The sequence below is a fragment of the Apostichopus japonicus genome, chromosome 12 (genome assembly GCF_037975245.1).
Source record: "Apostichopus japonicus isolate 1M-3 chromosome 12, ASM3797524v1, whole genome shotgun sequence".
NCBI classification, from domain to species: Eukaryota; Metazoa; Echinodermata; class Holothuroidea; order Aspidochirotida; family Stichopodidae; genus Apostichopus; species Apostichopus japonicus.
This window is the reverse complement of record NC_092572.1, coordinates 4,226,022-4,247,364: the sequence shown is the minus strand read 5'-3', so window position 1 is coordinate 4,247,364 and position 21,343 is coordinate 4,226,022. Positions and strand designations below refer to the sequence as shown.

At 37.3% G+C, this 21,343-nt stretch overlaps 1 protein-coding gene across 3 annotated transcripts; it reads left to right on the top strand.

Moving 5' to 3' along the window:
* Positions 1–116: 116 nt before the first annotated feature.
* Positions 117–19,961, top strand: LOC139977400 (uncharacterized). 3 transcript variants are annotated; one of them, XM_071986698.1, is made up of 22 exons: positions 118–310; positions 1,051–1,141; positions 2,353–2,440; positions 3,339–3,435; positions 4,765–4,873; positions 5,531–5,602; positions 6,044–6,112; positions 7,122–7,305; positions 7,720–7,813; positions 8,030–8,128; positions 9,710–9,800; positions 10,368–10,527; positions 11,831–11,924; positions 12,516–12,670; positions 13,566–13,688; positions 14,086–14,138; positions 15,042–15,140; positions 15,315–15,498; positions 16,253–16,365; positions 17,269–17,362; positions 17,473–17,641; positions 19,236–19,948. In XM_071986698.1, the coding sequence occupies exons 1-21, from the start codon at positions 208–210 to the stop codon at positions 17,620–17,622; spliced, it is 2,322 nt and encodes a 773-aa protein (XP_071842799.1). In that variant the 5' UTR covers positions 118–207; the 3' UTR covers positions 17,623–17,641; positions 19,236–19,948. The 3 variants fall into 3 exon arrangements, with proteins under 3 accessions (XP_071842800.1, XP_071842799.1, XP_071842798.1); XM_071986697.1 differs by having other exon boundaries at positions 17,473–19,960; XM_071986699.1 differs by lacking the exon at positions 6,044–6,112 and having other exon boundaries at positions 117–310; positions 17,473–19,961.
* Positions 19,962–21,343: the final 1,382 nt, after the last annotated feature.

The following is a 21,343-nucleotide window of genomic DNA, read 5'->3' as shown; positions in this document are numbered from 1 at the left end:
TGATCCTGCCCTATTTAGAAATCTCTAAAAGTAAAATGTTATGTTACCACAGCTGGTGGTACCACAATGTTGCGCGTATTCTTATTCTGGGAGCTAAGCCTTAGATGGAAAATTTCGTTGAGCGCCCTCTATTTAAAGTTGCCTGGAAACGCAGGAGCGAATTTCAACTTCTAAAACGTCCAAATTCTTCACATATTTCTCTTAAAGATGGCGATGGAAAAACACTTTGTAATGAGGGAAACACATCACAAGCCTATAACTGTGTTGGGCTACCATCCTTTACGAAGAGAAATACTAGCTGGTTTCGAAGGTTGTAACTTTGTCACCTGTGCTACTTGACTTGAGCAAAGCCAATGCCATAATGTTGATAACGTAACTGCAAATGTATTAGCCCTACGTTAGGCCTACTGTATCCCAAGTTAGGCCTAGCCGTAGCTTATAGTCATACCCTGCTCTATTCAAATATTATTTATAACTTAATACTAGTCCAGGTATTATGTAGCCTATTGATGTACTGTGTTAAGTTTACCGTAGTAGGCTTAGGCTTTCCAAATCTGTTAATACCATACTGTGTCATGAGTACCATGTTAGTCTGATAGCATAACCTTTGCAATCTGTAGCCTAGCCTACATGTTTTGCATTGTTATGGATAAATAATTCAGGTTTGTAGGTTTGGACACTAGGGTAGGGGATTCACCATACGCAAAGACCTAGTTCCTAACCTGCAAGGGGTGCGAAGCTATAGCCAATGATTAGGCATATACAACCTTCCTGAAAAGGAAGTTAAATCAGTTTCAATAGTTTCTATATTTTATGGATGTGCAACTGTTGGCAGAATCTGTCACAAGTTGAAATACACATTTAGAATATATTCATGTTCATATCCAGATACCAACATAGTCCTTCAATGTGTAATGTTGGAAAATAAAAATAAATTTCCAAACTGTGCACAGAAAGATTTGAAATGCAAATTGTGATAATAGAATGTTTACCAATATAGGCCTACTGTAGTAATTGTTTATAATCATTATATACAGATATTTTTTTCAGATGGTCACATCAAGTCTTGGGACTCAGAAACATATAAGTTGGTGCTAACAACTCATGAACATGAAGGATGGGTGACAGACTTTTTGTTCTGGTAAGATTGTTGAGACTGTATGGACTTATTTAGGCCTGTTACTTCTTATTCTTAAAGGCATTAAAGACTCGCACCAAACCGCGTGCCACCTTCTGAAAAAGTTAACTTTCCGTTGCTTGCAAGTGAAGTTTTTTTTCTTGTCGCTACAAAATGCAGACAGTAATGAAACGTGATACCTTGTTATCTTTTATCTAGACCTGCTGCTATGTACACTGTGCTGTGGGTATTGACCGCAGCTGTATGTAATTGACTGTACACTAGTGTCTAATTACCGATGGTAGAAAGCTGTGTGTGTATTTTCTGGGATTGATGGTGGTGTCTAACACGTCTGTTACACCTCATTCAAAACTAGGTCAGATTACAGGCATGAGACATTTTCTTTGTGGGCGAGTCTTCACACCCTTTAACTGAACATTTCCAACAATCTGCGGTGGTTACAAACAGCAAAATTTTCATTTAAAATATTATTAACACTTATACCAAAATAGATATGATGTGGTTGGATAATGTAGGGCAAAATTGTAAGGATTCTTCTGTTTGTTCATCGGAAAACCAGGCCAAACAGAATGTAGCAAAATAAAAATGACCGGTACGTCACTGGACATAGAATATACATTGTATGTTATTGTAGACTGTGTATGTTTAGGTCGGTGAATTGAAAACCAACATTGGGTATGATAGCAATTAATGTTTCCCTGTTTGGGGGGATTTAGTAACTAGGCAATTTGAAATTTATATAAACAACTCGTCATCTGTCGGAAGACCGAACAGGAATTTGGTCGTCTCGGACTTCCGGACTACCATTAGAAATTTGCCATGTAATTACAATTAATTCTGCCCAAGTGTCAAGTGATTTAAATTGTGAGTGTTTCTACCCTCAATTGTGATTGAACTTAAGAATTACATGGATTGCCAGCAGTATGCTTTACACCAATTTAGCCAATGAGTAAGTCCATGCAAGGCCAACCATGGTAGCCCTGCATACAGTGTTATCGAAGTTCACATCTCCCACCATCATAAACTAAAAAGCCGGAAATAAGGGGATTTCCGGAGAAATGCACATTTTGTGCATTTACTTCAAAAAATTCCTTTACACAGTTTACAATTAACATTTCTATGTCCATCTTCTACTCACAATTTTAATCATCTTTTACTCATACTGTAACTGATCTTTAACTCTTCTTTTATTGATTTTGGTATCATAATTTCAGGCAGGAAGGTAAGGTGATGTTGTCATCTTCAAACGATGGGTCTGTGATCGCCTGGTCTAATAGCGGAGGTGTAGCTGATAGAATCAAGGTGAGAATTTGAGATGGCAGCTAGTAAACGTTTTCTTTTAACTGTACACCATATGTTTCATTCTTGTGCTCCGAGATAACGATGTATAAAACATGATGCCTCATTTAAGAAAATATTAGGAAGGAGAAATTTTTTTCAGTTTAAGAGAAGAAAAGAAATTTTAATGAAAGGTACTAAAGGATAGAGAAACAGAGATATTTGAAAGTACTGAAGCATTTAATTGATGAGTATTTCACTTTTGATAGGGGTGAGGTAGGGGGGGGGGGGGGGGTTGTGGGTACAGTAGGTGTCACATGGAATAAGTTTGGGTGGGTAAAGGAAATGCTTCTTAGGAATATGGTGATCATAAGATTGGAAAGCATGCTTCACTTGTAAATGAAACTAGATATATTGAAACGTGTAGATTTTGACATTTCTGGAATTGATAATACTATTGAATTTAGAAGGTTAGATGTGGTTTTTAGATTAATACTTGTACCTGTTTGTGTAGGTTGTGGTTTTAAAGGCATTGAAGACTCACCCCCCAACCGCGAGCTGCCTCTGAACAAGTTAACATTCCGTTGCTTGCAAGTGAAGTTTTCTGCTTGTCGCGACAAAATGCAAACAGTAATGAAACGTGATACCTTGTTATCTTTAGCTGGACCTGAGATGTCCATCGCTGTATCGTTTGTACACTGTGCTGTGGGTAGTGACCGCAGCTGTATGTACTGACTGTACACTAGTGTCTAATTACCGAAGGTAGCAAGCTGTGTGCGTATTTTCTGGGATCGATGGTGGTGTCTAACACTTCTGTTACACCTCATTCGAAACTAGGTCAGATAACCGTCAGTAGACGTTTCTTTTTGCGCGAGTCTTCACACCTTTTAACGTATCAAGTTGAATTTTGTTTTTGTTACAGCTGGGTGCACCAGTGTATGTAATGGCCCTCAACATCCGAAGACATCAGCTTGTGTGTGGATTCAATGCTTTCATTAAAGTCTACAGTTTGGATGAAAGTAAGACTATTAAGTAATATTTCAAAGTGTATAAACAAAAACAAAATTTGTGACTGGGGTAAAGAATCTTTTTGTCCAATTTTCAGCCAAGTTGCATAATCTAAAGTTTCAGAAAGCTTTAATTAGCATCTCCTGTTAAGTGGAGGAAGAAAATACAATAGTAAGAATGGTTTATATTCAAGGTAGTAAGTTTACTGTTAAATTTCATTTTATGAACAAGTTTGAAATAATTACATCATGGGATGATGACTGACAACATGCAAATCAGTTTTTCATAAACTAGTGAACAGGAAATATAACCTAAATGCATAAAATGCAACATATCACCAATATTAGCAATCCCAGTGTCTCATTTAATTTGTCAGTCAGTTGGGATACCTTTGTAACATTTAATAATACCACTCTACACTGTCCTCTCATAACATGCTGCAAAGCGCAAGTACTGACAGTATGAACAGTTCCTAATCTCTATCTGATTCTAATGCTAGAACCACTCTATACTGTCCTACCATATCACGCTTCAAGGCACTCATACTGACAGTATGAGCAGTTCCTAATCTCTATCTGATTCTAATGCTAGTACCACTTTATGCTGTCCTCTCATAACATGCTGCAATGCACTTGTACTGACAGTATGAACAGTTCCTAATCTTTTATCTGATTCTAATGCTAATACCACTATGTACTGTACTATAATATCATGCTTCAAAGAACTCGTACTGACAGTATGAACAGCTCCTAATCTTTTATCTGATTCTAATGGAAGTACCACTCTATACTGTCCTGTGATATCTTGCTTCAAAGCACTCGTACTGACAGTATGAACAGTTCCTGTCCTTAATCTGATAGCAACAGGATATGTTCATACTGCTCATACTGTCAGAACAAGTGCTTTGAAGCATGGTATGAAGTACAGTATAGATCATATTGTCCCAACTGGGTGCAATTCATTAATTCGCTATGAATATTTATGAACTACGCTGACATGTAGGTGATGAATGTTCAGTATGTTGTGACCAATCTTATTGTGGACCTGGTTAATGTGAATGACATCAGTTGCTATCGAAAGCAACTGAAACTGAAAATTATGTTAATAATCACTTTATGATCACAGCTAGTTTTAGATTTAAGGATATCTGATAGAAAGTGCATTTCCATGAACATAAAGAACGCACATCTCCTTCACAAAGTAGAACATATCCTGTAGATATTGCCTAGCGAGGAAGTGGAGTATGGGGTGTAACAGTGGAGCATGAAAAGAACATCCTTCATGTTATGGAAAACCTGTGCTAAGGCTTATTCTCAATTGTAATTTTTCTTCAAACCCAGACAGAGAGAGCGGACATTTCATCAAAGTACGCCAACCATACATCTCGAGAGAACACACAGACATCGTTAAATGCATCACCTGCCTAGAATCACGAGTATATTCAGCAGGGTACGTGTTTACCTGATTCTAATGGTAGTACCATGCTATACTGTCCTGTGATATCTTGCTGCAAAGCTCTTATACTGACAGTATGAACAGTTCCTGTCCTTAATCTGATAGCAACAGGATATATTCATACTGTCACAACAAGTGCTTTGAAGCATGATATGACCTACAGTATATATGCGTTGTCCCAACTGGGTGCAATTAATTTCCTATGAATATTCAAACTACGGTACATGTAGGTCATGTTCAGCATATGGTAACCTACGGTATCTCGATATTTCAATTTGAAGATCTCATTTGTGAGTCAAGATAAAATATCAGAAAAGAAAAAAACAATTATGTAATAATTCAGTTATGGTAACAGAATGGTTTAATGTCATAAAGCAAATTGTGTAAAAATAAACAATTATGTGCATTAGAATGGTTCTGTAATAAAGCAATTATGTAACAGAACAATATGTAATAAAGGGATTGTAGCAGAATGATTATGTAATGAAGAGACTACGTAATGGAATGATTACGTAGAACAAACAATTGTGTTATAGAACAGCTACATGAAATATTAAAAGCACTTATGAAATAAATGATTATGTAGTAAATACGGCTTATGATATATGTCTCATCATTGTTTAAATATTCCTGTGCATGTTTTGCTCTCAGTTTTGACCAGAGGCTTATAATATATGACTCATCCTCATATCCAGGACACAGAGGAATCAGTAAGGTATTTTGGTAAGTCAATCAATCTCTCAGAGTCAAGAGAGGGTTTCTTCCACTTTTGGTCAATTTTGTAATTTTATATGCATCGAGCTGATTCTTTTTGAAGAAAAAAGTCATTTTGTAATCTTTTTTGGCAAATTGTCTTTTCATTCTGTTGTCAGCAATGCATTCATTGTCCTGATAGGCCAGTGTATTGTCAGCTAAGAACATAGCCTAAATTGATAAGAAGTTATAGATGAAGAAATGACAGCCAAAAATCAGTTTGAGAGGGGAATCTTGTCTGCTAAAACAGGATTAGAACCAGCCACATCAAAGAACATCAGTTTTTTGCTCTATCAACAGAACTATCCAATCAATTGTCGGCACCCATCTGTATTACAAGGACATCCATTTCCATCCTGCAACTGGATAGAATGAATAACCAAGGGAGTTTTCCCTGATTTTCTTTTCCAGCAATCCTAAGGCCCACGAGGCAGGAATATGCTGCCTGAGTCTAGTCCGAGATACAGATAACAATACGTGGTGAGTATGTGCTTTATCACACAATACGTGGTGAGTATGTGCTTATCACACAATACGTGGTGAGTATGTGCTTATCACACAATAGGTGGTGAGTATGTGCTTATCACACAATAGGTGGTGAGTATGTGCTTATCACATCAGTCGGTAGTTATTGAAGCTCCAAATCATATGCTCTATGCCTAGGGCAGGGTTTCCCTAACTTTATCCCCCCACGAACCCCCTGTGGATGTCAGAGTTGTCCACGAACCCCCAACTTTTCGAGACACGATCTGAGTCATTATTATACTGTAATACGCATAACAGTGCTTCGTAAAAGATCAAGTTCAAGTTCAGCTCTTTATCTTCACGATGTACTGTCATGCATACACCAACTTCACCAAAGTCATGTGGCCTGTGTCTGTTTCATAATATAGTTATGAATCACATCCACGGTACGGTACTACTATGGCAACATATGCTTATGGAACACGAAAAGAGTTTGTACATTACTAAATTATATGATATATCAGATTTTAGTTCAACAAAAAGTAATCTAGTTTTTACTTTCAGAAACGTCTCACCAACCCCCTGGGATGGGCTCACGCACCCCTGGGGGTTCATGCACCCCAGTAAGGGAACCCCTGGTCTAGGGGATATCTTCTCTTTTCCATACACCAAATGTTCAAACTCTCATATCTCAAAGCTACAAGAGTCAGCTTAGGAGACCAATCAGCATTGAGCAATCACTTAACTTCTGAATATTGATATGATTATGTAAGATGCTTAACAAGTCCAAATGGCATCATATGAAGATAAACAATTTGGTATGTAGGTAGGATGAACATAAGTTGTTGTATCTGACAAAGCAGTTAATTTTTTCATCTATGAGTCTATAAGAAACAGTTCTGTTTCTCGATGGAAACAGGACCGTCCTGTTCTGATGTCCTTTCAGATTATGCTGACCTAAAGTTTGTTATAATCTTTCAGGTCAATTATGGTTTTGATATTTATGATTAATTTCTTCTTTAAGGCTCATCACTGGGTCATTTGACAAAGTGGTCAAGATATGGTCAGTGGACGGTAAACTGACCCACAGACTGGACGGATTCCTCGCAACCATCTCGGACATTGTCTACGTTCCGGACATCAAGACTGTGTGGGTTGCGAGTGGGTCACCGGTGGCCACCGTTTACGACCCCAAATCTGGAGAAAACGTAAGAATGTGTCTTGTGTCCTTTAAAGAATTCCTGAAAGTCTCCAAGTTAACAAGACATGTTCTGTAGCATGATATTTTAATTGTAGATACACAACACACTATATCTTATTCAATTAATGTGGAAAGGTATATATTGAGGTTTCAGCTTTATCTGTGTTTAGTTGCACAAAAGGGAAATATTTGCTCTAATACTCTATTCTCTAATACCTTCTCATGGAAGTGGTGTTTATTTTTGCACAGAAATTTTCAGCTTTTAAACCCTTAACAACATTAATAACTATTAAAAAATCACCAGCAATATTTTAATCAATTGTGTGCTATGATGTAATAGTTCTGCATTCACATTTTTGTTATAGTATAAAAACTGCAATTTTGGGATTTTTGCTGAGATGTTTTTTCCCTTTTTCACCAGGTTTCAGATTTTATAGGTACTTTTGTATCAGAAGAGAATCAGAAATACCAACTACAATGTATGAAATATATCCCAGAGTTAGGCACGGTGATTGGTATGTACCCTTCTCCTTATTGCTTTAATGAGGAAAATTAATTAATCGATCAATAAGCAGTTTACTAATAAATTGACAAATCTTTCAAATAACCAATTATGTCTATTTGTATCTCCTTAAAGTTTTTTTTATTGTTATTTCATAGTTTCTTTCCAGGCTGACATAGAGAATAATTGATTTTGTTTCTTTTTAATGCTTTTTTTGGATTTTCTGTAGCCAGTACTAACAGAAGAAATGTCTTTGTTTGGAGGTACAACCCGTTTGGTTGTATTACATCGCTGAAGTGCAAACATGCTGTGGAATCCTTAACGTACAGTGAGTACCAACACACACTGTCTTATTCTAGTGACATACAATTGTGATACAGTTTACAGGGGAGACAGATATTATATATTCAGTATTTTTATATGAAAACCCCATCTCAATTTCTTAATTTATCATAACTCTGGTAATGGTTTCTGGAATGTGACTCGGTAAGCACGGTAATTCCTTCATTACTTCATTTTTGAGGGCTCCTCTGGAAAGCAGTGCTTCTGCACTGAGCAGGACTACCCTCATTAAAGATGACAGTAATACAAAAATTGAAAAAAAAATTCCTACATAAAGTGGATCACAGTGGGTGATCTGTGATGTTATCATGGTAGATGATAGATGTTCACTTAAAGCTTTACTTTCAATTTATTATTCTGTTTACTGATTGGTTAAAGTGTGATCATACAGTTGGCAGGTTGCCAGGGTTTGTTTAGCTTACATTGCACTCTGAACTCAAGGCTTCATTAAAATGCAATTTTAATCGCTGAGAATATATATATATAATCCTTTTAGTAAATAAATGTCCTGTACATTGTTGTGACAATGAAAGACATTTTCATTGCTTTTACCGTGATGATGTCACTCAATTTGAATGCAGTTGCCAGAGTACATTCATAAAACAGAAAATCTAATCTAAGAAAATCATTTCTCTGTGGTTGAGCAATACTATTTGGATGTATTTTTTACCTCTCCTGGTGTGGAAAATGTATGTATTTTGTAAATGTCAATTTTGACCACAAGAGTTGTCCTTACAAGCAGACTGTATTTAACATGATCATCGCTTTCCTTGGGTTTAGTAATCACTGCATTCGATGAAAATGGTTTAAGTTTCCAGCTTTCTGGGAATGATTTGACCTAAAATCATCAATAATTTGACCAGCTTTCGTCAAATTATTTACTACTCCTGTGTATCATGAATATGGAGAGGTTTAGTCATACCCCTTTACTCGAATGGTATAGGCAAGTTTTTTGTTTTTCTTATGCAGAGGTTTAGTCAACCCCTCTACTTGAATGGTATAGGCTAGTTTCTTGTTTTTCTTATGGAGAGGTTAGTCAAACGGTCCTTTACTCGAATGGTATAGGCAAGTTTCTTGTTTTTCTTATGGGGAGGTTTAGCCAACCCCTTTACACTAATGGTATTGGCAAGTTTCTTGTTTTTCTTATGGGGAGGTTTAGCCAACCCCTTTACACTAATGGTATTGGCAAGTTTCTTGTTTTTCTTATGGGGAGGTTTAGCCAACCCCTTTACACTAATGGTATTGGCAAGTTTCTTGTTTTTCTTATGGGGAGGTTTAGCCAACCCCTTTACTCGAATGGTATAGGCAAGTTTCTTGCTTTCTTATGGAGAGGTTTAGTCAACCCCTTTACTCGAATGTTATTGGCAAGTTTCTTGTTTTTCTTATGGAGAGGATTAGTCAAACCCTTTACTCAAATGGTGTATAAGCAAGTTTCTTGTGTTCTTATCGAGAGGTTTAGTCAATCCCTTTACTCGAATGTTATAGATCCAGTTTCTTGTTTTTCCTATCGCCGACTGCTTTCATTAAGATGTAAATATATTAGTCGTCATGACGATATCTTCTACAGCTAAGAAGGTACCAATTCTGATCTTCAATGGCGGCAGTGACGGACAGTCAAACAAATGGGAAAGGTTGCAATCTAACCACTTCATGTACAGGTAAGGAAATCATGCATATTCATTGAAGAATAAGCCCCTCCCACATGATTTGCCTGTCCCCACCTTCACTACCCTTGAGAGATATGTGCCTGATAATGTGGTAAGGAACATCTTCTGTAAACGAGAAGAGCCATTTCTGTATCAGTAACATTGAATACTTCATTATAGCACATTCACTTCAAAATAATAATAATAATAATAGGAATTTTTAAAGCGCAAAATGCAAAAGCCTCTAAGCGCTAAAGAAAAAAATCAAACATAAGCATTTACAAATAAGTGAGTCTTAAACATAGAATGGAACTGTAAAGCAAATGCACAAGGTTTGAAAACACATTTATGTTATAAAGGCTGTCCTTAGCTACTTAATACCATCATGTACAGGCAATGTAAAATCTTTTATCAGAGAAGTTTCCTGACTTGATTACATTGTACTGGTGAAAAATAACATCTCAATCTTGATGCAAATAGTTAACCCCTCATCGTTCCTCAGTTCTAGTCCCCACTCTGCTTTATTCCTGCTTTCTGAAAAAAGGAAAAATTCAGCTGTTCTTTTTGATATTTTCCTAGCAAAGAAACATTCCTGCAGGCTGAGGCAAAGACAAAATTATCGCAATTGAAAAATGCCAAACAGATCCGCCGCAAACCTCTTCCAAATAAGATCTTCCTACGTAATCCTAATGCACCAAATGCTAACCAATACAGAGAGGAGAGGAGGGGTGTGACAAGGGTAAGTTTTGGTCCATCAATAGTACCCATTTTTACGTCTTTTATGTATCATCATTATTATTATTATTATCATTATTATGTGTCCTATTTATAAATTTTGTAATTTATACTGGAATAAAGAAATTGAAATTAAAAAAATTGAAATTGAGGGCACTCTCTTTGTTCCTTCTGGTAATGTGTTTAATGCATGACCAAGCCTACAGTTTCATAAAGCTTGGGGGGTGGGGGAGATGGGGTTGATTGGCAAAAAAACGGTGGGTTACTTAATGAATAGCTCTGTGATAAACATTTTTGTGTCATCAATTATCTGATTCTTATAAAAGATTAAAATCTGAACATAGGTTACAAGGCTGAAGGATGTAGCAAAGAAGACCTTTTTTATGGATTTTATGGCCGGAGGGGGGGGAGGCAGGGGTTGGGAGGGGGAAGGCAGGGGTTGGGGAGACAGCAAGGGAGGGTTCAAGGTATGGCAAGATCGTTATTATGATTAATAGATACTGATAGGTGAACTATAAGTGTTTCCTGTGGAAGGCTAGAGACCTACACTCCCCAGCCTCTTCACCCCTCCCATTCACACCTTTATCTCTCTAAACTGTATCCATTTAATGTTCAGTTTGATATAGACTCTTCTTAATAAAAAATGTAAAGTATATACAGTTCTTGAATTTTGTCACATGATGATATTTCTTTGATTGATAAAATGTTATCTTAGAAATTATTCCACGCTTATGCCCTCTCCCCTCCCGTCAAAACTGAACCACGCTTGGCCGCATCCATTAATGACTAGATTGATTGTTTCTGTCGTTTCATGATTGCTTATATCTTGTGTAATAACTGATTCAATCCCCTCCAGTCCAACAAGCCTCACAGTAGACTGAATCACCCTTTGCCGCCGCATCCATTAATGCCTAGTTAGATAGTTTCTGTTGTTATGTGATTGCTTACTGTATATGTTTTGTGTAATAACTGATTCCATCCCCCTCCAGTCCAACAATCCTCACAGTAATTCTGTCGTTATGTGATTGCTTACATCTTGTGTAATAACTGATTCCACCCCTCCAGTCAAACGAGCCTCACAGTAATTCTGTCGTTATGTGATTGCTTACATCTTGTGTAATAACTGATTCCATCCCCTCGAGTCCAACGAGCCTCACAGTAATTCTGTCGTTTAGTGATTGCTTATGTCTTGTGTAAGAACTGATTCCACCCCCCCCCCCTCCCTTCCAGTCCAACGAGCCGCACAGTAATTCTGCCATTTCTGATTGCTTATGTCTTGTGCAATAACTGATTCCACTCCCCTTCAGTCCAACGAGCCTCACAGCAATTCAGCCCTCTTGAAGGCCTTGTTTGTCGAACACCTGGATCTCCTTCTACTTGGCTCAGAGGATGGAAACATCTGTAAGTATTTCAATAAAAGGTTTCAAAGTTAAAATAATTTACTTTTTCATTGCCTCTGTAATAACTATTGATGCAAGTTTCTGAGGTGATGTTGATAAATGTGTTTGATGCTGTTCGATTTTAGAATCCCATAACAATTTAGATCATTTGCTTGAGTTGTCAAATTTAATTTCATCTAATGAAGAAAAACTGGAAAATATTGAAAACTTTCCATAACTGTGCTATTTGCAAGAGATTATTACTAATATGGAAATTGTCTGGGTAACAAAATCTTGAGATTGAATCAAAACTTCCCGCTAAACAGTTTATCTGCTGCTCCCCTTACATCACCTCACTGTCCATTTGCCTGTCTAATTCTACTCTCTAATTATTTGTTCAATCTTTCTAATGAACTTGTCTGTCTGTCCGTCTGTTTATCTTACCAAATTTCCCTGTTAGCACTGCATCATAACATTATCAAAGTCCCTTTAATATATTTCAGCTCTCATGGGTTTGGAAGTCAACTTTCAAAAGACTTGTTTTGTTTTTTGTAATCTTTGTAGTTGTGTATATTGGCGAGCTTAATGCATTCTTTAAATCATTTGTAAACAGACGTCTGGGGTTTTGATGACAATGCTGTCAACGCTCTGAAAAACATGAAACCGGTAGGTCTTCCCGATCTGGTCAAGAAGTACGGAATACTGCTTGGTCAAGACGCTGCAGACCACTCGTCTATGTTTGAGGAGAATATTACCTTAGATACAAAGGTAACTTACAGTATGATACACTACTGTTAACATGTGTGTGTGTTTGAGGTAACTAACAGCATGATACACTACTGTTGACATTTGTGTATGTTTGAAGAGAATATTACCTTAGATACAAAGGTAACTTACAGCATGATACACCACTGTTGACATGTGTGTGTGTGTTTGAAGAGAATATTACCTTGTATACAAAGGTAACTTATGGCATGATATGTCACTACTGTTGACATGGGTGTTTGAAGAGAATATTACCTTAGATACAAAGGTAACTTACAGCATGATACACCACTGTTGACATGTATGCGTGTTTGAAGGGAATAATACCTTAGATACAGAGGTAACTTACAGCATGATACACCACTGTTGACATGTGTGTGTGTTTGAAGAGAATATTATCTTAGATACAGAGGAAACTTACAATAAGATTTACCAGTTAGTAGATGCTAACATATTGTTTGATTACCTTAGATATGGAGGTTAGGTACAGTGTTATCACCTATTGTCAAAGTATTAGTAGTTGTGGAGAAACATTACTTATGGTCAAGTTGTAATATACAAGTGATTCTTACTTATTTCATGAGAGCATTACCTGAGATATATAGGTAACTTACCATAGATTATGATAGTCACCACTTTGTTAATGTTGGGTAGGACAGTACCTTAGGCACAGAGGTAATATACAACTAGTTGTGATAGTGACTGCCTACTTGATGTTGGGAAACTAACTTAAACACATATAGAGGTAAATTTCAATCAACCTTAAAGTTATTACTAATGTGGTGTTTAAGGGAGCCACTACCTTAGATAGAGAGGTAACATATAACATTTCCTGGTTTTGGCTTGTAATGATTGAGTTTCATAACCCATTGCCCTTTCATTTTCCTGATCCGTGCAGGCAGATTCGGTTACAAACCGTGTGGCCGGTTTCGTCTGCAAGACTGTCCTGCAAGGTCATTCTGGATGTGTCACCTGCTTGACTCTGGTCGGCAAAGATGCCGGTTTTGACAGAACATACCTGGTAAGTTTTTGGCTGGAATGTTCATCTTTTTCAGCACATTGCAGCAGCTAATATGTTTTTGTATATTATATTGTGTAAGGTTTCCTACCATTCAAATATACACTCAGGCACAAATATGATTTATTCCTTGTTCGTTAGCATCAGGAAACTGATTAGTTTGAATTATTCAGAGACAGCAGTTTGAAGTAAACTTTAATATTTAATCTGAAAGCGCATTTAGAAGAAGAGAGTTTGATATACCTGCACAAGGCCTGATTATATGCATATAAGAATCTGGACTAGCTCCAAATGATTAGATGAATTAACATCTGATATATTTTATTGATCAATGACTTGATTCACTTTGCTAACCATTCAGATTTAAAGATTTGAGTTTTGTCCATATTTTTTATTACAGTTAAGCTCTGGCTGGGATCGGCGAATATGTATTTGGGATCTTGAGAACCAAAGGTAAGCTCTTTGTTCTGCGATGAATATTAAATATCAAACCTTGTATTTCCATAAGGATAATAAATGAATGAAAAATAGATAACTGATTAGAAAATGTTTGACATTTGTTGTAAAATTTAAGTTGGTTGAGTCAGTTGTAAATGAATTTCTGGTCTGAGAAAGTTAGTAGCATTTTTGAATTGTTTTTTATCTTAATTGTATGACGTCAGTGGTACTGTAAGCAGTCTGTCGGCATGGTAACCCACTTCCTTGGGTTAAGTGGGCTGTTGCTTTAATAGACTGTGTCAGAGCACATAACCCTGTCATCATTTAACATGCCGCGAAGGTGTCCATTAGCTATAGCTTGCATCCAAAACCCCACCATTTGTACTGAACGGCAAGTTTTTTCCAGTTGGTTAGCTGAGGGATCAGTCCCATCTTTTTGCACCGTAGTTGAGCTGCCTATTCTTCTATTATGCAACTCATCACACAGTTAGTAGCCAAATCACTATCAGATCAAGGCAGACATGGCAAGGTGTGGACAAATCAACTCTTCCAAACTCACCAGTCTGTTTGCAGGAGAGAAGTTTCAGGAACTTGAGGTCAAGAGAGCTGAAAATGCAACCTATGGTTAATGGACTAATTCTCGTCGTGATGAATTTTAAGTATTAAATATACATATGATCATCAGAGCAGTACATGGTAGTTTAATTAGGCTTCTAATTATTGTTAATATCTGATAAAATATATAACAACAGGCCATGTTTAGTAGCTGCAAATAAACAATACCAGTGTTGGGCCATCCAGTGAGTTCTGTGGTCGTTCAGTCTTCCTTAATGGATTGAATCTATACTCATTCTACAAGTGTCCATCTTTCCAGGCCATCATTTCTCTCATGAATATTCATACATCTTCTCTCCACAGGCTACACGACGTCTTTCGTAACACTTCACCGGACGCACAGAACGTCCAAGAATTAGCATGCGATGGGATTGTCATTGATATGGACTTCAGTCCCAAGAGGTAAATGTGACACTGTATTATTATATTTGACATATTCTAGTCGATAAAAGAAAACATGATACCGCTAGGAGAGGAGATATGAAATGTAACACAGAGATAGGGGGGTGATTTTTGCAGCTATAGTCAATCCACATCTCCACCAATCGTCTGTTCATGAGATCATTTCTTCTATAGGAGAGAGTTTGCCTACGCTTCGAGTGATCGGATGATTTACATCCGTCGATTCAGTGAGAATGGTAGCGAGATGACCCTGTGCAATACCCTGCAAGGAGACGAGGGAGAGATCACTCAGATAAGGTGGAGCCATGTCTGCTGCTCATGGATAACATCATCAGAGGATGGAATACTCAGAGTTTGGGTGAGTTTACGCTAAAAATATCATCTTTCATGAAAATCACTCTTCTTGATCTTTCAACAGTTCATCATCAATATCAAGCTTTTCAGGAATTTGTAAATGAAACAAATAAATAAAAATTCTATTCAGATGTAGTGGAATTAATTACAGAACGTAGAGTAGAAGTTTATTTTAAGTTGAAGGATGTACCCATTCTTATGATATAGGCTCTTATACAGTAGAGCACTTTCGCTGTCTAAGCCCCAGCATGGACCAGATCAATTTCGGCTATTGGACTAAGCACATCACGATACCATGACAGAATGTATACATCAAAACACTGATCGAAAAGACCAAGAGCTTCATAAAACGATTTCGCTGGAAGTCCTTCTATTTAAACCCAGAAGGAAAAGTGCCCCCTGCAGATTGACGAACTCTCTGCCTTCAAGGATGACCTATTTAAGCTAATAAGTAATGTTTAGTTCAAACATGTCAAATGTGCATTTCAAGACCGGCTGACCAAAGACTCCCATGCCATCAAGAAATCAGATAAAGTCATAATCCCAGCCAACAAAACTACCAATTTCTATAAAATGCCAGCGTGACACTTGTACAACAGGTTGTTAACGGATAATATCACAGCAAAATACAAGCCAACGGATAGCAATAAATATATATATATATATATTTAGTATTATTGTTATATAGTATATCCTACTTTCTAATGAAGTATTACCCTTAAACATACTTTATTTTCTGTTGTTTTTTTCCCCTTCAGAGTGAGGATGGCTTACATTGCAATCAAGTCATCCACACTCATGGACCTATCTGGGCCCTCAGTACCGACCTGATTAATGGATGCATAATAGCTGGTGTCCAGAACATTATCAAGTAAGTTAAATGTTAGGATACATTACACATTTGTTCAGTTTTGACCCAGTCATCTCAACTACATTGGACAGAAGACTACACCTCAGAAATGCTTACAGGTAACAACATGATTGTTTCGTGGGTGAAAAATAATTCAATGTGGTAGGCTTGGATAGGTTGTGTGAATTTCATTCAATTGCTTTAAGACTTTATTTTGAAATGCTGCCATCATATGGTCTGGAAATAACATATGATGCATTTTTCTTACAAATGTTGGCAACTACTTGTTGATCAACTACAAGTTTAAATCTTTTACAGGTAGCTTAGTTCAAGGGGGAAATAAACTTGGCAAAAGTTATTGAATATCAGAGGGGCTGCACCTGTGTGCAATCGGTGCATCTTGCCTCTAGCATAGGAACTGGTGCGTCTGATCTCTAGCATAGTAACCAGTGCATCTGTTCTCTAGCATAGTAACCTGTGCGTCTGTTCTCTAGCATAGTAACCTGCACCTCCCTTCACTAACATAATAACCTGCACCTCCCTTCTCTAGCATAGTAACCTGCACCTCCCTTCCCTAACATAGTAACCTGCGCCTCCCTTCTCTAGCATAGTAACCTGTGAGTCTGTTCTCCAGCATAGTAACCTGTGCATCTGTTCCCTAACGTACTAACTGGTGCGTCTGTTCACCATTGTTAATTGTTATTTGTAGTATACATATTTCTCCCATGTTGTTTCATTCACACAAGGCAATTGCAGAGTTTCGTCTCTCAACAACTGTTATCTTAAATGGTTAATCTTTCTGATCCATCAGTCTTGTGTTTCTGATGTTGGGTTATGTTTCATTGAGGCTCGGCATTAGTTTTCTTGTTGTTGTTGTTAATGAGATTAATATCACTTTTTGCCTGGTTTTGTATCTTCTTCTAGGGTCTACAACCCAGAGACAGGGAAACTGGTTCAAACTAACATCGGACATTCAGATTCCGTACGAAGTATCGTTCACATACCAGAGAGACATCAGGTAAAATGAGGATAGGATCTTTTATCTTTCACAAGGTACATCTTTATTATCCCTTTTTGTTTTTTATTTAAATCTTTGCTTCTTATCATTTATTTTCCTTTGGTTGCCAGTATGTCTCCGGTTCCTGGGATGGTACCCTGCGTGTTTGGAATGCCTATCAGCGGGTACAACGCAAGAAGAAGGCCGCAAAATCGGACGTGCACGAACGGGGCGATAAGCCAACCTACATCGTTGATGACGAGGGTGACACCATGACATAACTTTCAGATTTTGTCGAAAGTAAGCTGAGGTCTGATGTCAAAGGTCAAAGTGAACTCAGTGCATATGTATATTCAAAAAATCCTTCTATGAATATTTAATCAATCCTGCTATGAATATTCAATCAATCCTGCTATGAATATTCAATCAATCCTGCTATGAATATTCAATCAATCCTGCTAATGAATATTCAATCAGTCCTGCTACTGAATATTCAATCAATCCTGCTAATGAATATTCAATCAATCCTGCTCTGAATATTCAATCAATCCTGCTAGGATCCACCCAGTTGGGACAATGTTTCTATACTGTAGTGTCATGTTCTGCTTCAGAGCACTCGTATTGTCAGTACGAGCAGTATGAATATCATGTTTCTATCAGATCAAGGTTAGGAACTGTTTGTACTGACAATACCAGAGCTTTGAGAGCATTATATTGATGTGCAGTTTAGCATGGTATTAGCATTAGGAAATTGTCCCAATTGGCTTTGGGATCTAACGTGTTCAACTCAATGCAAACCGTTGTACATGAATATGCTTATGGCAATTGAATGACTCCTCCCATTATCCACACCTTCACTTGCAAATATCCCTAGGAAATGTTCATCTCAGTGAAGGATATATGCTAAGGCAGTGTGACTGTCCATTCGGTAAAGTAATGTAGGCTTTTCATCGAATATATCCTTGAATATATGCCTTACTGTGATAATAAGATGAATGATTTCTGTTTTGGTCTAAAATTATTTCATTTTTCTAGATCAATGCATCAGCAAGCAGTTGATACAATTTGCGAAATGCTAGAACCACGCTATGCTGTCCTCACATATCATGCTTCAAAGCACTCATACTGACAGTATGAACAGTTCGGAACCATGTGTGTGTAGCAGTATGTTTCCCTTCTTGGGGAATCGTGATACACACATGACAATAATCACACAGTCACAGTCTCGATTCAAGGGGACTGGGGTTGAGAGCGGATCAGTCGTTCATTAGTTTCGTTTTTCATGCCCAGGTTCTTTTCTTGGGTGATCTTATCTTTAAAAGTATGAACAGTTCCTAACCTGGATCTGATAGAAACATGATTTTCATACTGCTCATACTGTCAATATAAGTGCTTTAAAGCACTCAGACTAACAGTATGAACTGTTCCTAACGTTGATGATCTGATAGAAACATGATTTTCATACTACTCATACTGTCAGTATAAGTGCTTTAAAGCATGACATGAAACTACAATACAACATGGTTTCTAAGGGCCACCCAATTATCCACACCCTGTTTGCAAACTCACTATAGGAAATGTTCTTGTTTGTGATGGATATATTTTACTCCGGATAAACCCAGATATCAATACGTCATTGTTAATATTAGGTGTAGGGTGGTCAAAACTGTTACTTAGCACAGCACATATACCAATTATAAGAATATTCAATGAATATTCAAATGAACCTGTTAGGATGGAATTGTTTTCAGATTATTGGAAATTCAGTCATGAGTACACATGTTAGTATACAATATATATATGAATATATTATATGAATGCTGTTAGGATCAATATATACATCAACCTTTCTTACTCTTGACAAATTATATTCCACTACATTCTTCTCTTGTAGGTCGGGGGACACGTGACAAATTCCCCTCATACTCTGGAAAATGATTCTTGGGATATAACTAAATACACTCAAAAATTTCATTAATTACATACTAATTAGCTAAAATCACCGTGCATTTCCACATACGAAACAACTGGTTTTCGATGATATGTAAATTATGTGACGTGTAAGGAATGACTCCATCCTTTTTACAGTATTCTGAAAATTTAATATTAATTTTGATGCTGCAAACTGTGAAGGTGACACATCTTTTAATATTTAAATGAGAATTTATCTTCTTATATTTAATTTCTGGATTTAGCCTGAACACTCTGCACATTATCAGTATTTTAAAAACACAATGCACAGTTTGCCCAACATTCACTTGATGTCTGCTTAAAGGTGCTAGGTTTATGACTGGAAGTATTGCAAAGAGATGAGACATACGTTTCAATTTGGTACTAAAACAATAGTAGTTAGCATTAATTATTTAGAACATATTAAGTCAGAACCAATGAGGACCCCTCTGCACGTTTTTTAGTTTTAATTGTTTCTTAGTGGCATTACACTTAAAAATTCATATGTTTGTTCTTGTTATATTAAGACTTAATAATACATTTTTTTTTTTTTATTATTATTATTATATTATAAAAAACATGAACTCTGTATTCTTCATGTTATGCAATAATTCTTTCTCCACAATGTGTGCTAATATACTTTATATAATATTTAATGTTAGCATAAATAAAAACTAGAATCAAAATCGTTTTTTCTCAAGTTGTTTTTATGTTTTTCATTGTGTTAATTGGTAGATGTAGTCATTTCTCCTTTTGAAGAAAGCTATTACATTTCGGAATTTTGCATAACTTGTAACTGTATTATGATGTCATAGGTAAAATGATGTCATGGTATAAGTTGCTATGGCACAACAAAAATATTTCAATTCAGCTGTGGTATTGAAATGTATACAAGTCTCTGGTGAGGTTGATGCTCCAAATTTCCTGGGCCCCTCAGATTTTGTGATTCCCTTCCCTCAACTTGATGCCATTTAACCCCCCCATGCCATCCCAGTGGCGTAGGAGGGTACTTTGAGTGGGGGGGCTGAAGACTGATGGCTGGCCTGGGGGAGGGGTCTAAGGGGAGGGGGTTCCCCCTCCCTTTGGAAATTTTTTGCATTTCCAGGTGGCCTCAGATGCAATTTGGTGCAATATAGCACACTTCAACACCCACTCCATTTTGTAAATAATTTTGCATTTTCACCTGGCCTTAGATGCAATTTAGTGCTCCAAATGAGATTTTTTTCTCATTTGGAAATGAAAAAAGGGTTTTCTGACTTGCGAAGCGAAATGAAAAAGGGGTTTTCAGACTTGCGAAGCGGAGGGCGGAATGATACTTCCGCCCCCCATATTTTTCACTGGGGGCTGGCGCCCCCAGCCCCCCCTCACCGGTTCCTACGCCCTTGCCCCATCCCCCATCCTTTTCACAAGTTTTCTTCGTTTTCAAATACGGGGTGGAGGGAGACTGACCCCCCTTTCGTCAGGGGGGCCTCTTCCCACAGACTACGCTACTGCACATTCTGAGGTACACTCTCCTTGGTAGGAAGAGAACGTTAAGGGGCGGTCGCAGCAGCAGTAATAGGTTCGAAAATGAGTTTAGTTTAGAAGGGAAAAAAGGATCAGGAGGGACACTCAAGTCCCCATCAAGGACCCTATAGGAGAGAAGAAAAAACTGAAGACAAACACTCAGACCCGATTACAATGCTCAAAGTGCTTGTCCAAAGCATTCTTAAACCCATTCACACTACTTACAAGTACAACTTACTCAGGTCCACTCATTCACAACCCTATTAGAAAAGAAAAAGTTATGCCGAATATTAATCCTACTTTTGTAACTTGTGGAGTTTAAGACAATGACCTCTGGTCATGAGGTATGTTTCGCAGTTCATCCATAATCAACAGGTGGGTAGGATTTTAAAATGTCTTTCTCTAGACTGCAGACTTTAGTCTCTAAAATAAGTTCGTAGCGATCAAACAGTCCGAATGATTTCTTTCTTCGGAGCTGTCTGAATAAATTAAATCGCTTCTCTAAGAAGGTTAATACCGTCTAAAATGTTGGTCGGTTTGATTTTA

Bases quoted from the DNA above. Each gene is read 5' to 3' on its own strand.
- LOC139977400 (XM_071986697.1), top strand. From the start codon at position 208: ATGGCGATGGAAAAACACTTTGTAATGAGGGAAACACATCACAAGCCT. The intron at 3,436-4,764 runs GTAAGACTATTA...CTTCAAACCCAG, and splicing joins AGTCTACAGTTTGGATGAAA to ACAGAGAGAGCGGACATTTC. The intron at 6,113-7,121 runs GTGAGTATGTGC...TTCTTCTTTAAG, and splicing joins GATACAGATAACAATACGTG to GCTCATCACTGGGTCATTTG.